The sequence below is a fragment of the Sardina pilchardus genome, chromosome 15 (genome assembly GCF_963854185.1).
Source record: "Sardina pilchardus chromosome 15, fSarPil1.1, whole genome shotgun sequence".
Classification (NCBI taxonomy): Eukaryota; Metazoa; Chordata; class Actinopteri; order Clupeiformes; family Clupeidae; genus Sardina; species Sardina pilchardus.
The window spans coordinates 14,332,620-14,346,263 of record NC_085008.1 but is presented as its reverse complement, the minus strand read 5'-3'; the positions used below and the strand labels follow the sequence as shown (position 1 = coordinate 14,346,263).

The 13,644-nt window shown below is 45.6% G+C and overlaps 1 protein-coding gene across 4 annotated transcripts in view; it reads right to left on the bottom strand.

The window, feature by feature from the left end:
- sbno2b (strawberry notch homolog 2b) overlaps positions 1 to 13,644 on the bottom strand; it is a 59,422-nt gene that overhangs the window by 21,718 nt on the left and 24,060 nt on the right. The window contains exon 1 of one of the 4 annotated variants that reach the window (XM_062555505.1): positions 5,946 to 6,576. The exons of the other annotated variants lie outside the window; for them this stretch is intronic. Within the exon in view, the coding sequence (XP_062411489.1) occupies positions 5,946 to 6,047 (102 nt within the window). The 5' untranslated portion in view covers positions 6,048 to 6,576. Of the gene's footprint in view, positions 1 to 5,945; positions 6,577 to 13,644 lie in introns of those variants that run through there. 4 annotated transcript variants of the gene reach the window in all.

The window sequence follows — 13,644 nt, the reverse complement described above, 5'->3', positions numbered from 1 at the left end:
CGTATCAAATTTCAGGAAACCGTTCCACCAAAGCACGGTTTCCACCGAATATTGTCATCACTGCGTCTGTCTGACTCAGCGTTTTAGTTTGCATGCAGAGAGCAAGCCGAACACCGCCAAGAGTGTTTTCTTAAACTACTGACACTCCAAGATAGAAACAGTCTATCTAATCTAGAAGATCACAGCACAGGCTAACAGACACGGGAGAGATGCTACTAATCATGGGGCAGCATGACAAAACACACGGCGCGCTTCCAGAGAAACGCTTGCTGTTAAGATTGTGCTCTGCAGAGTGATGATAAGGCCCAAAGTCCCTCAGCAGTGACGTTAATCTGACTTTTTTTTAGAAACAGGGGGCTTCTGGCTTCTGACTCAACTAAATAACAAAAGAAAAGAAAGCGCAGGCCAAAGACTGCAGGGGTAAGCAGGTCAGTGTCTTTGTGTGCTTGTGTCTGTCTCTGTGTGTGTGTGTGTGTGTGTGTGTGTGTGTGTGTGTGTGTGTGTGTGTGTGTGTGTGCGCAAGTGCAAGCATCCTGACAAAAAACCACACTGTTACAATAGACTGTTACTGGAAACTGAAGGAGCTGCACGCCATGTGTGGGAACTTGGAGGAAAGTTATTGTGTGTGCATGTGTGTGTGTGTGTGTGTGTGTGTGTGTGTGGTTGTAAGCGTGACTTTGTGTATGTGTGCATGCATGCATTTCTATTGCTATATCCCCCGCATACACTTTCTATTAAACAAAAAAAAATTACGCACACACACACACACACACACCAATACACACACACACACACACACACACACACACACATACACACGCACACACTGCGGCCCCCCTCCACAAACATCATGTTCCTCTTCCACTTGCTTGTCTCAAGTCATTTACTGCTTAAACAAGCATGTTCTCCTTCCCAGCACACGGCTGTAAAACCACAATCATGCCCATATATAGAGCTCAGCTCCCCCTTTCGCAATCCCACACTGACCAGATCCCAGCAGAGCACCTCCAGCCCAAGTGACCACCAGGGCTCCTGTCCGTCCCAGAACATTCTGGGCATTAACCCACACAACAAGCTTACGGTGGCTGAGAGAGGTCAAACAGGGCAGAATTAACTGGCCGATAAGCATCTGGTTTATGCAAGAGCGAAAGGCCCCCATAGCTGAAATTCCTCCTGGACACCATCTAATTATGAAAACTCTGCTTCCGGTTTAGGTATTTAGCAAATATTTAGCAGATGTGCTATCTACCGTGACTTACAAAAATATCTTAAAATATCGATGAAACAAATGTCACAAAAATATGAATATCAGATGATAATAAAAATACCAGTTATCACAACACTAATGATGATTAATATCAAAATAAGATCAAAATAGATGAGTTTTGAAGAGATGGGTCTTTAAACAATTCTTAGAAATCTTTTCATGAGAAACTGCTTAACCCAAAACCACAGCCAACAGATTATCTGCTACATGTGACGTGAGCAGATCAGCAACACGTGATCAATCCTTCTCCTTTATTCATATGCATTTGTAAGAATGTGTGTGCAGAGTTGTATGAAGTAGAAATAAAAGTATTGTGTAGTGTAGTTATTACAGCAGTAGTAGGCAGGATTGCTCTCTCTTCAGCGGGAACAATCCTGCTTAGTACTGCTTATAACAACATAGTACTGCATAGTGCTACACAACACAATACTTCTACTTCATACAACTGTGTGTATGCATATAAAATATATGTATGGCCCCAGTCGTGGCACGACTGGCTGGGGCACCTGCACCGCACGCCGGCGACCCGGGTTCGATTCCCGCCCCGTGGTCCTTTCCGGATCCCACCCCTACTCTCTCTCCCACTCGCTTCCTGTCACTCTACACTTTCCTGTCACATTAAAGGCATAAAAAAGCCCCCAAAAAATATACTTTAAAAAAAAAATATATATATATGTATGCATAATATATAGTCATGGATTGACTGTAAGTAGATGTGGGTATTTGGTTCAACATACTTCTGTCTCCTTCCCTTCACCCCTAGTCCCCTACATGTCTCACCCCACAACTATGGCAGGGAGCCGCAGACTTCCAGGAAGGCCAGACAGGCGCATGCTTTCCTCCGGGGACAAGCTGAGCCAGCAGGCAGGGAATCCCCGAGTATTCCTTGGCAGGGAGGGGCGGCCGGTCCCGCCGTCACTCATCAGAGAAGAGCTCACGCGCGACGGCCACCGAAACACTACACCGCCTCGCTCGCTCGCTCGCCCACCCACCCCCAGCCCTCTCTCCCCTCTCTCCCCTCTCTCACCGTCTGCTTTTTTTCTGTACCTTTTCCCTTCTGAGTGTCTTGATATGTTCTTCCTGTTTTTTTGTGCGTGTTTTAACCAGCGAGACATTTTCCGGAAAAGAAGGTTCTTGTGGGAGAGGGATCAAATGGTATGGAGATTTGTGGTTAGGTCTGCGTGTATTTGTGTGTGTGTGTGTATTTGTGTGTGTGTGTGTGTGTGTGTGTGTGTGTTCAATGAGCACTGAAATGAAGTGCAGTGCCTCGCTCTCGGGCTCTCTGTCCGTCCTCCTGAATGACTGGAATTGATTCTTTTTCACTCCCGAGTCCTGAAATAACCTGAATGACCTCAGCTGACGGGAAGCTGCATTTCATTCCCAGCTGGAGCGATGAGCCATTTTCACTGATGAAAGGCAGGGAAAGACAACACAGTCTAACCTTCTCTTGTGTCAATAGTCGTGCACATAAACGGACGGCCTGCCAAGCCTCGTTTATCACTTTTATGGCAAACATGCCAATGTTTGTTTCGCCAAGGCAGGTTAGCCAAGCTACTCATATGAGAGCCGCGTCTGCCAGGGTCACGCGTTTGTTGCTTAACCTTCTGCTGGCTCAATTCCGAAAGCCACCACCGCCGGCAACATCCCATTACGTCTTCCTGTTACACTGAGTTTGTTCCTCTTGATTGAGGTTGACATAATTTGCATTGAGGTACAGGAGACCTCCCAGAAAGCTACATAAGGAACAGCTCTCTCTCTCTCTCTGTCTCTCTCTCTCTCTCTCTCTCTCTTTCTCACTCTCCCTTTCTCTCTCTCTCAATTCAGTATTGGCATGATTGTGCAGTGTACAATACTGCAAAAGCATAAAAAAATAGATTTTATATTGTGATTATTATTATTAGTCTTAGTATTATTATTATTATTATTATTATTAATAATAATAATAATAATAATAATAATAATATAATAATAATAATAATAATAATAATGAATGAATGAATAAAAAAGTAATAAAAAATGAAATGAATAAAAGAGAAGGAATACATTTCCACAGTGACCACCAGTGTTCTCTCCCTCTCTGCGTGTGTGTGTGTGTGTGTGTGTGTGTGTGTGTGTGTGGCACAGCTGTGATGTGGGCACTTTTAAGTTCTGTCTGTGGGGCGTGCTGGGGCCAGTCTGTCACCAGGCGCATGAATAATGCCCTGACGGGCCACGGACGCCTGGATTAGGCTCTGCCATCTTAGCATCCCACATCCCCTCGCACCATAAACACCAATCATAAGCCCTCTGGAGGTTCTCAGCAGCAGCGTAAAACATGAGGGACACAGCCATGTGGAACCCCCACAAAACACTGCATACCACAAACAGCTGCCTCCCATTTCCTTGTAATGAAGTTACATGCCACTCATGTTTATTTCATTTTTTTTTCAATCACCTTGGGTGGTAGTTCCTAATTTATCTGGGCATGCACAGGGAGATAGAGGGGCATGAAAGGAACCCAGATTCAACAAAAAAAGAGGGCCAGCCCCTTTGTGCTTCGTCAGTGCAAAACTTCAAACGGCATGTGGGGGAAATGACAGCTGGGGCCAGACGAAATGGCAGAGAAAGGGCAGAGAGACCGCACGTCACCTCTAGTTTAGTCCAGCGGCTGGGGCCCTCGCGTGCCTCCTGTCACTGCACGGCCAGACAGGAACTGAGCCGCGAGCTGGCAGCCCCGTTGAACTCCACTGAGACTGCTGCAGTGGGCTTACCTTACCGTAATACAGTGTGTGTGTGTCTGTGTGTGTGTGTATGTGTGGGAGCGCAGAGTGAGAGTGTGTGTGTGAGTGTAAGTGTGTGAGATTGTGTGTGTGTGTGTACGTGTGAGAGCGAGCGCATCTGTGCATGTGAGTGTCAGTAAAAGAATGAGGAAAAGATGACACGTTAGCGAGGAAACCAGAGCTGTGTGGTGAAAAAAAACGCTGCTGATGAACACTGGCGGATTGCCAGTGGAACAATGGGCACAGGTCAGTGCTGGCTGGCACTGCCACTACAGGTGCCCCTGCCAGCCATGACACCACGCAGCGCCCAGCCCCCTTCCACCTCATTCACCGCAACGGAGAGAATGAGTGTGATATCTGTGAATGTGCCATTACATTCACATTCCTTTCGCATTAAAAAATAAAAGATACGCGCCATTTCTTCTGTTCACGTTTGGAAAAAAAGAAAAGGGTCCCATTCCTTCTGTTCGCATTAGAGTAATCAAATCCCCATTCCTCCCGCTCATATTTACGATGCCAAACAACTGGCTGCTGCTACTGAGGAGCCCTGACGATCCCGAGCCCCCGGGGGCCAAGGGCTGGCCATGAGTGAGTCAAGCCACGGCGAGCAGAAGACACACACACCACGCCACGCCGCTGGGCCGCTTTTGCTTTCCCGGAGCGCCGGGGTTACCGAGCGCCGCTTCCAGTAACTCACACGCCTAGTCTGCGGCACCCCGGGGGCCCCGGAATGATGCTGACTCCGGGACTTCTGGGGCTGTGTAGGAAACGTAACAAAATATGCAACCAGCTGGAGAGAGATGGACATTTTCTCTCTCTCTCTCTCTCTCTCTCTCTCTCTCTCTCTCTCTCTCTCATTCTCTCGCCCTCTCTCAGTCACACCTCTATTCTTTGTGGTTCTGCTTCCTCACTGAAATGACAATGAAATTGACACCAACAAGAGAGACAAAAACAAAAACAAGGTGCAGCTTGGCTTTAGTGGGCAAGAGGTACAAAGTGGCTGTCATGGCCTCTGGTGAGTTCCATCATGACATCAGCATAAGCCAGTTCACTGACCAGACCACCACATAAATCAGCCCATTCACTGTCTGGGTTTTGTGTGAGGGCTTTGGCCATAATTAGTGAAATGCACTGGACAATGCTCTCCTGGCCGCCGGGCAATAACTGAGAGCGAGGGAGCTTACTGGATGCATGACGCTCTTCCTTACTGGAAGCCCGAGGTAATGAGCGCAATTTGTCATGATCTTCCTCCACACACTGACAAGCTGACAGGCATGACACAATCACATTGCATCAAAGCCTGTTCATTATTTTTTTCTTCATTTCTGATGAAAATGATTGCCTCTGATGGGTATCTCTCATAAAGTTTCACAAGATCTTTCCAGACTAACAGCTTTTCTACACAGCAATAGATGGAAACTTGAAAATCTGGTGAACCTTCTTCTGTTAACCATAACAAAAAACTCTTTAAAATGCAAATTCAACCATAATATGGCAAGTGTTATTCAAACTAATAAACGAGCAAACAGGATATGTGTCAATCACATAATGTAGCGTACAAGGAAGCAAATTACAAGAATTGCTCAAGGAAGCATTTACAAAATTCATAAGCTGCCAAGTTCCGACTAGACATGTTGACAACATGTCAGCCAAGCCGACAACAACACAATCACTACACAAACAGTCAACAAAAACACACAACATAAAACTCACCATACGAGACTCACCATACAAAAGTTGACAGTATACGAGACAAGCTGACCCAATGATATGAGCACATGAATACCCCAATGGAAGATGTGAAATGCATCAGTTCAGAGTAGCATACTATAAAGAGATGCTATAAAGAGTAGCATACTATAAAGAGACACTATAAAGAGAGAGAGAGTAGCATCAAATCAAGCAAACAGTTGTGCTACCTTGGGCAGTGGTCGTCCCAGCTGTGCGTAAAACTTAGTCCAAAACGGCACGTCAGACATGAGTCCAAAAAGTCTGGGAGCGGGGGACACACAGGCGCACATAGACTCGCTCACACTCGTTCACCTCCTGGAGGAAAGACCCAAGGCAACAGCGGCAACAGCGGCAGCGAATCCTCCCGTGGGCTGAGGCCAGCCTGCCGGCATCAGGGTGCCTCTCACAGCTGGAGCATTCCCAGGGAAAACAGGGGGCCGACGCAGCACTTCCAAGACTCCAGTGTCACTCGCGCTGCGTGTGTGAGTGTGAGTGTGAGTGTGAGTGTCTCTCCCCCCTCTCTCTCTCTCTCTCTCTGTCTTTCTGGCGCGTGGGCAAACGCACGCACATGCACGCTCACACACACACACTCACACACAAACACACACACACACACACACACGCAGACAGACACGCGCAGCGGTTGACACGCTTCCCCCCGCCGGCAGTGCTGAGCTCCTCTTCGGACAGTCTCTCTCTCTCTCTCTCTCCCTTCTTGCTCGCTCGCTCGCACACACAAAACACGCGCGCGCGCGCACACAGACACACACTCTCTCTAACACAACCGGCTCTCTCTAACACACCGGCTCTCTCTAACACAACAGGTAGCGGGGTAGGCACTGAGCTCTGGGCCGAGGACAGGCAGACCCAGCAGACTTCCTGCTTCTCCGGGAGGAGTGACAGGTATTTGCATGGAGGGTTAGTCATATTGATTGTGGTTAGTTGCTTAGTGCTAAAGGTGGCCTGAGGGGAGGGGAGAGCGCAAGAGAGAGGAGGAGAAGACTGGAGGGAGGGGGGTGGCTGGGGGGGTTGGGGAGGAGGAGCGCCGAGGGGGAAGAGGGAGGGGGGAGGAGGAGGAGGAGGAGGAGGAGGAGGGCCGAGGGGAGGAGGAGCTTTCAGGAAATGATGCTTTTGTTGGTAAGTGACTGGAGTTACTGGCAGTCAAGCCCTTTTTTACTGTACATGGTGTAACTCAACCGCATTTGTAGTGTAAACAGTACAGCGCACGCTGGCTCTCTCTCACGCTGGGCTGCACGCTGGCTGCCATGGCAGCCCTGCTTAATGCTCTAGGAACATTATTTTAATGATTATTATATTTAGTAGCTCCCTACTGGCTGGGTTATTTCTGTTATAGCTGCCTAACTCTCTCTCTCTCTTTCTCTATGTCCCCCCTCCCTCCCTCTCTCTCTCTCTCTCTCTGTCTCTCTCTCTCTCTCTCTCTCTCTGTCATCCACACACATACACACAAACACACACAGATGAGGATTAGCTTTCAGTCTGAGCTTCTTATGAATTGAAAGCGATCTTGGCAATTAGTTTAGTGCGGAGGCCGTGTCAGAGCTAATCGCCGGGTGAATGAGTTGGCCCAACTGGAGATAGATCACGCACACTAATTAGGAGACGTAGGAGCACATATTCATCACGGAGGACATTTTAATACCTCCCATAAACCTCTCAGGACAGCTGTTTGTCGACCCGAACAGGCAATAACTACCGGGAGAATGATTCTCATCCATATGGGTCTACACAATGCATGACTTAAATATTTGTGAAGTGAACACCCATTGTATTAATAACTGAGGGGGACTTTCTAACAGGTGAACACTGCCGCATAACCGTCCAAAAGGAATTTCTAGATACTTCCTGATACAGAAAGCAGTTTTGTATTTCTTAATAACCTGTCTGGAGATAGCTGCTTTATACCAGTAGACAACTCATATTTACCGAAAATGACACAGCTGAGAGGCACTTGCTAAAAACTAGATCACAGGCAAAGATAGTAACTAGAGCAAAACTAGTTTAGCAAGTAATGCACTAGTTTACATCCATTCTAGAGCAATTATTTGTAATCTTTTAAATCTTTTAAAATTATGAAGAGAATGGAACACACGTCATTACGTGTTCCATCTCCTGCCCGGCAAACAGGGTGCCAACGAGTCTGGCAGATTCGGTGGTACTAGGAGGCTGCTGAGTGGCACCAACGCCAACTCGATTCCATGCACCAGCCCTGCCAGTAGGCATGAATCATCCGTGACTCTGATCATCACTCTTCGATTCTCAAACAGAACGAACGTTTGATGATGGACTGGTAACGCTTCCTTCACTTCTTTCACTCTTTTTGTTTCATTTTTTTTTATTTCATTTCTGTTTTCTTTAAAAACAAAAGCAAATAAACACCTGCTCATCCATAGACCTGTTCCCTGGACGCAGATAATAGGCTATAACAGGTGTAGCAAAAAAAAAACCTCTGCAGGCCAAAGATAACACTGTATGGCTGTGCAGGTGGTACGCACATGAAAGGGCTTTGCAGGCGTGCCCATTCTTATACCAGGAAAGACTTGAGCAAAAAATTTAGCTATGAAAAAGAAGCGCTCCATTTCTGGGAATAAAATATGGGTCAGGTCATTAACTCAGGGCGGCCAAGGAGGAAACAGGCCTGAATGTTGTGGTAATGTTGTTAAGCACCTCTGAAGAAAAACAAAACAAAACATGAAGTGTTTCAAGGAAGATGGCATCAAAACAACAGATTACAAAAATCAAATCAAAGAATTAAAGCTCCAACAACAACAAGCAACAACAGTTGGACGCAATAACAAAAACGAGAAGGACAAGAACGTTTCTATCCGTATACATTTTTTTTAAAAGACATTTTCAAACAAGACTAAGTATAAATTCAGTTATGAAATCAACCTACAAATTGCTCTCAGACAGATGGTACCTTTAAATTGTCCTCGAAAAATTGTCTATTCTGGATCTGTAAGGTACTTTGAGTGGGAATTCAAACAGTTCGGGCCCATGGTAAACGAAAGCTGTCCCCACACCCCTTCTGCGTTACCAGGCTGACTTACACAAAGCTGATAAAACTAAAAGACCTGAGTGAGCTAGATGGAACATAACCTTCCAACCATATGACTAAAGTACAGAAAGACAAAACCACAAAGTCATCTGGAGACAAATGACAAAGATAAATCTTCAGATCGATTCTGAAGAATTCAGAGGTTTTTTTCCTCTTTTTTCATTTTGTGTGATTTTGAGGTTAGCGTGTTGAACCTGCGGGTATGAGTGCATTGCTTTAAAGGTGCAAATGCACATGTCAGTTGTTTACTGTCATGGTACAAATGCACCAGCTTATTTGACATGCTGAGGCAAGACCATTTCCACAATACCACAGAAGAGAACGCCAACTTTTACACATTTCTTTTCACCACAGCGCAGCTTCACCATCATTCAGTCAAAAATCTTTCCATCAAATACGGTTGTAAATGTGGATGTGTTCCTTTCAATTTACAATAACGTACATTTCCCCCTTCGCCGCAGATTTCTCGTAATACAATTGATGTGAAGTGATTTTATGTCATCACAGACAGTTCCCAGGCGGGTGAGAGTTATTATGCAACTCTGAGTTTTCTTGTATTTTGCAAGACCACAATGACAAGAATGGACATCTTCTATGGCGATCTACCATACCTTACAAAACCCGAGACTTCTGGTTAGATGGTACACATGAACTCAAACATGTGGCTTGAGATGTATGCTGTGGTTGGAGATGTATACTGTGATATGTTATATGACCTCTGGCTCATACTGAATGTGGGCTAGTTGGGCTCTTGTCTTTATGCCAGAGTGGGAGAGCACTGCAGACATAAGGAGTGACAGTGCATACTCTGTGGGTTCAGCATGGTCTCAGTATCGAATGGCTTTTCCTGAAATAACAGAGAAATGGGCGTCTATTGGGATTCCAGGCAAAGAGTGACTGGAATCACAAGGCAGAAAAAAAACCAAGAAAAAAACAAACAAGAAAAAACACATCACGATGCTAGAACTAATCACTATCATTGTTTCTCCATTTTCATGGCCTGAGCATTTGCAAAACATTGGCCTATAGAGTTCTATCTATGACGCTCTACTGTACTGTATGCCTGATCCCAAATGTCAACTACAGTAAATCGAAACTGGCTAAGATGTCAACCAAGACCAGAGTTTTTACTTCTAATTTAGTGGTTAGCAGAACAAGTAAAACATCGGATTGACTATTGGAATGAACAAAGATAGACACACCCACATGACTAACCTCCCTCTCACACTTCAATGCAAACACAGGCAGTCCCACTCAACAGAAGTTAGAAGGAACACATTCTCTTCCAAGGAACGGAAGTATCAAAGGGAATTTCAAGGGGGTTTTGCACAGTCCACAACGCACACCAATATGCAGATGCATCGGTACCTGACACCCTCTGACCATCTCGGCACCTGACACAGAGCAAAATTCCCTCAGGAATCTCTGAGAATATGTGAGTTTTATTCATAAATGACAAGGTAGCGTCATCGGTCTTAGCAGACTAGATCAATGCGCTTCCGCTGCTGCTGCTGTTCAGATGCAGGCTCTGCCAACCAAGCTGCTGACAATAAAAGACAGACATCATAAAAGCCTTGTGCGCAAGGCAACCTTTGCCCATAGGCAGATCGAGACTGGCGTGGATGGGGAACAGGAGCCATACAGAATTTAAACAAGGCCACGCTGAGGGTGAGAGAGGCTGATTGGCTCAACAACGCCTTAGGGCCAAACAGCAGCGCTACTTAAGAGTCTTCGACTTAATCAATCATACACTGGAATACATAATGTGAGCTGTATGTCAGCTGTGTGTTTCCTGCTGTATCATAATCAGTGCTGCACCCTTCTATTTGAGGCAAAGGTCAGCAGGACTTCCCGACAGAGGGGAGCAGAAAAAGGAGAGGGCAAAAAAAGAAAGGAGGGTTTTTTTTTGTCTGGCAGGTGGCATGGAGAAAGGGGGGGAGTGAGAGAGAAAGAGAGAACAAGTGGAAGATATAAAAAGAGAAAGAGAGAGGAGAAAGAGAGAGAGAGAGAGAGAGAGAGAGCCTCAGACAAATTGCTGCAAGGCCAAACAGCATTGCCACTTGATAGCTTCACTGTCTAAACGATTTGATTCATTAGAAATCGGATAGCTGATATGCTACAGCCTTTCAGCATCTCATCACGTCAGTTCCTCTGTATGAGTATGACTTTCATGGTGTTTACACCCGCCATCATGGGCTTCTGCTGAAATTCTCTCCAACACAGGAAGTATGTCAGGAAGACCCAGTGATGCTTTACAGGGGGTGGAGACACAGAGGCGGGACATAGGGTGTAAATACCCAATCACAACCACTATTCGATCAGTCGGCTATTGCGAAATATTCCTCGGACATGGACACATAATGTGTGCATATGAGCCTGCATATGCATGTTTGAGTGTGTGTGTGTGTGTATGTGCGCGCGTGTGTGCGCTTATGAGCACCAGGGTGTGTGCCCCCCAGCACACAAACACACACACACACACAAGTATATGTGTACTCTCTCTCTCACACACACACATATTCACACACACTCATTCTGTGAAAGCATTGCGTGCACGTTTTATGCCTCTGTTCTTGTGGTGGCTGTGGTCGTGTAGTAATTGTGTACGCGACGACTCTTTCGCTCGCTCAGCGTCGAAGTTTCCGTCACTCGACCACTGACATCTGTCAGTGCTCCAGCTCTTTCTCCTCAAGCCAGCTTAGGTGATGAGAAGACACAAACCTCAGCCTAGCCTGAGCTGGGAAACAGAGAGAGAGAGAGAAAGGGGTGGTGGTGGTGGTGGGGGGGGTGCTGAGAGAGGGGCTGAGAGAGAGAGAATGGGGGTGCTGGGGTGCGGAGAGGCTACAGAAGCTAAGAGGCTGAGTGTTGCTGTTATTGAGGGTCCCTGTTACAAGGTTGCCTCTCTGATTGGGAGTTCATAAAGGTTGGAGCTAATACATACTTCCACTACATACTGCACAAACATCCCTCTCAAAACACTAACCAGTCATACATTCACGCAATAATATTAAAGGTATCCCAAGCTATTTTCTTTTGCTACTGGCGTGGGCTCAACCAGTATTTGTATTTTACACAACAGTTGAAAATATCACTCATGGCTTGCAACTCTCCCCCTGGACATGGTAGACTACATGTGGATTTGTTTATGAACCGGCAAAGACAATCTCCAAAGATGTTCCCTGACAAGGTCATGCACAAAGTCAATGGAACAATTGGCATAACGCAATTTGTGAGGTCAGGAGAGAGCAAAATGGCAAGGCTGGTATATTTAGTGGATAATAAGGGTATGGCTGGGAAGATGCGCCATTCTCCCTCCCTACTACAAGTTACTTTAGCATCAAAATGACTTTGAACCTTGATGTTATAGGCTATTATGGTAGAAAACTGGCCTTTAATACAGTAAATGCTAGTCTCCCAAAGGTACAATGATACACAGTGGCAGTGCACAATGTCAATCGCAGTCACAAACGTTGATCAAGTCACCAGGCATGTCTGTCATTGGAATGTAAACACAGACAGATTCTTTCAATACACTCATATCCATACAACATATTTGCAGACTTACAGTAACTCACGGCACAACACACAAACTCAGACGTGCGCAAGTTGTTAGACTTGTGAACGAAACATGTGAACATTTCACAACATGGATGGAAGCTTGGGTGGGTGGTGCACCAATATATTGACAGACACACACCCATGTATTTGCACACAGCCACACAGATATGTGAAGCCACAGAGAAATATGCACATATGCACCTATACCGAATGTACATAGGCTACATGCAGATGTGAAAGCACATACATATATGCACATACATTTACGCAAAATGGCTACAAATACACGGAAACAGTTTTTTCACACTTTCATAGGCAGACTACTTCATTTCCTTTCTAAATAAAGCATCGTACAATCACCTATTTGTGTATGTGTTACTTAATATTCAATGCTGTACAAACCATGCATAGCGTCTATTGCGTGTAGCCTATGGCGTGTTTCCCAAAACTAGTTAGTTGCTACTAATAACTAAGTTAACTAAGTTAGCAAATTTGTTGGTTCAATGCAATTTCTCATTGCCAACCAAGTAAATTGCTAACAGGTTATGGTTTTGGGAATCACACCCCAGGATTGCGGATGGAAGCACCCACCCCATAAGGATATCTAAATAATCTTTGTACCAAAAATGAGTATGCACTGTGAGTCAAAGTGCTGCAAACAGTATTGTGATGCTGCATATTCATATTTAATTTGTTTCTTTCTTGAGTTTCTCCCCAACGTTTTCTGTAGTTCTCCAGTGATCTGAGCTAATGCACTGATAACCTAGTGCGATAGGGGTCTTGGGAGCATAAAAATGAGTCTGAATGTGGTTTTTCAATTCACCACTATAGTGTATTTTAATGTCCATCCGCACCTTGACGGACTGAGTGAGTGGGCAGAAAAAGGTCACCCACTAGCCCAGTAGGCAAACTCCGACCAATGTTATAAAGCAGTAAATGCACCTGGTAAGAGCCAAACCAGAACCATACTTCTTGTTACTGAAAAATGCAAGGTTCATCAATTAAGTATAAAAAACGATAGACTAACATCACCACCCTTCTGTTTCTCTTCAGGAACAACATTCATCATTCATCACAGCAGAATCCTCTGTGCCACCCCTGTGTCACAGAGAGCAGAAGTGACTCTCAAACCCCCCTGGAGCATCAAGAGCCAGGGACAGCAGGCCTGGCTCCACTCTCCGTCCGCACGGCCCCGACTACACTCGATGCCGCTGTAGAGAGGGAAGCTGTATTTATGCCTATGAGCCAAAGGC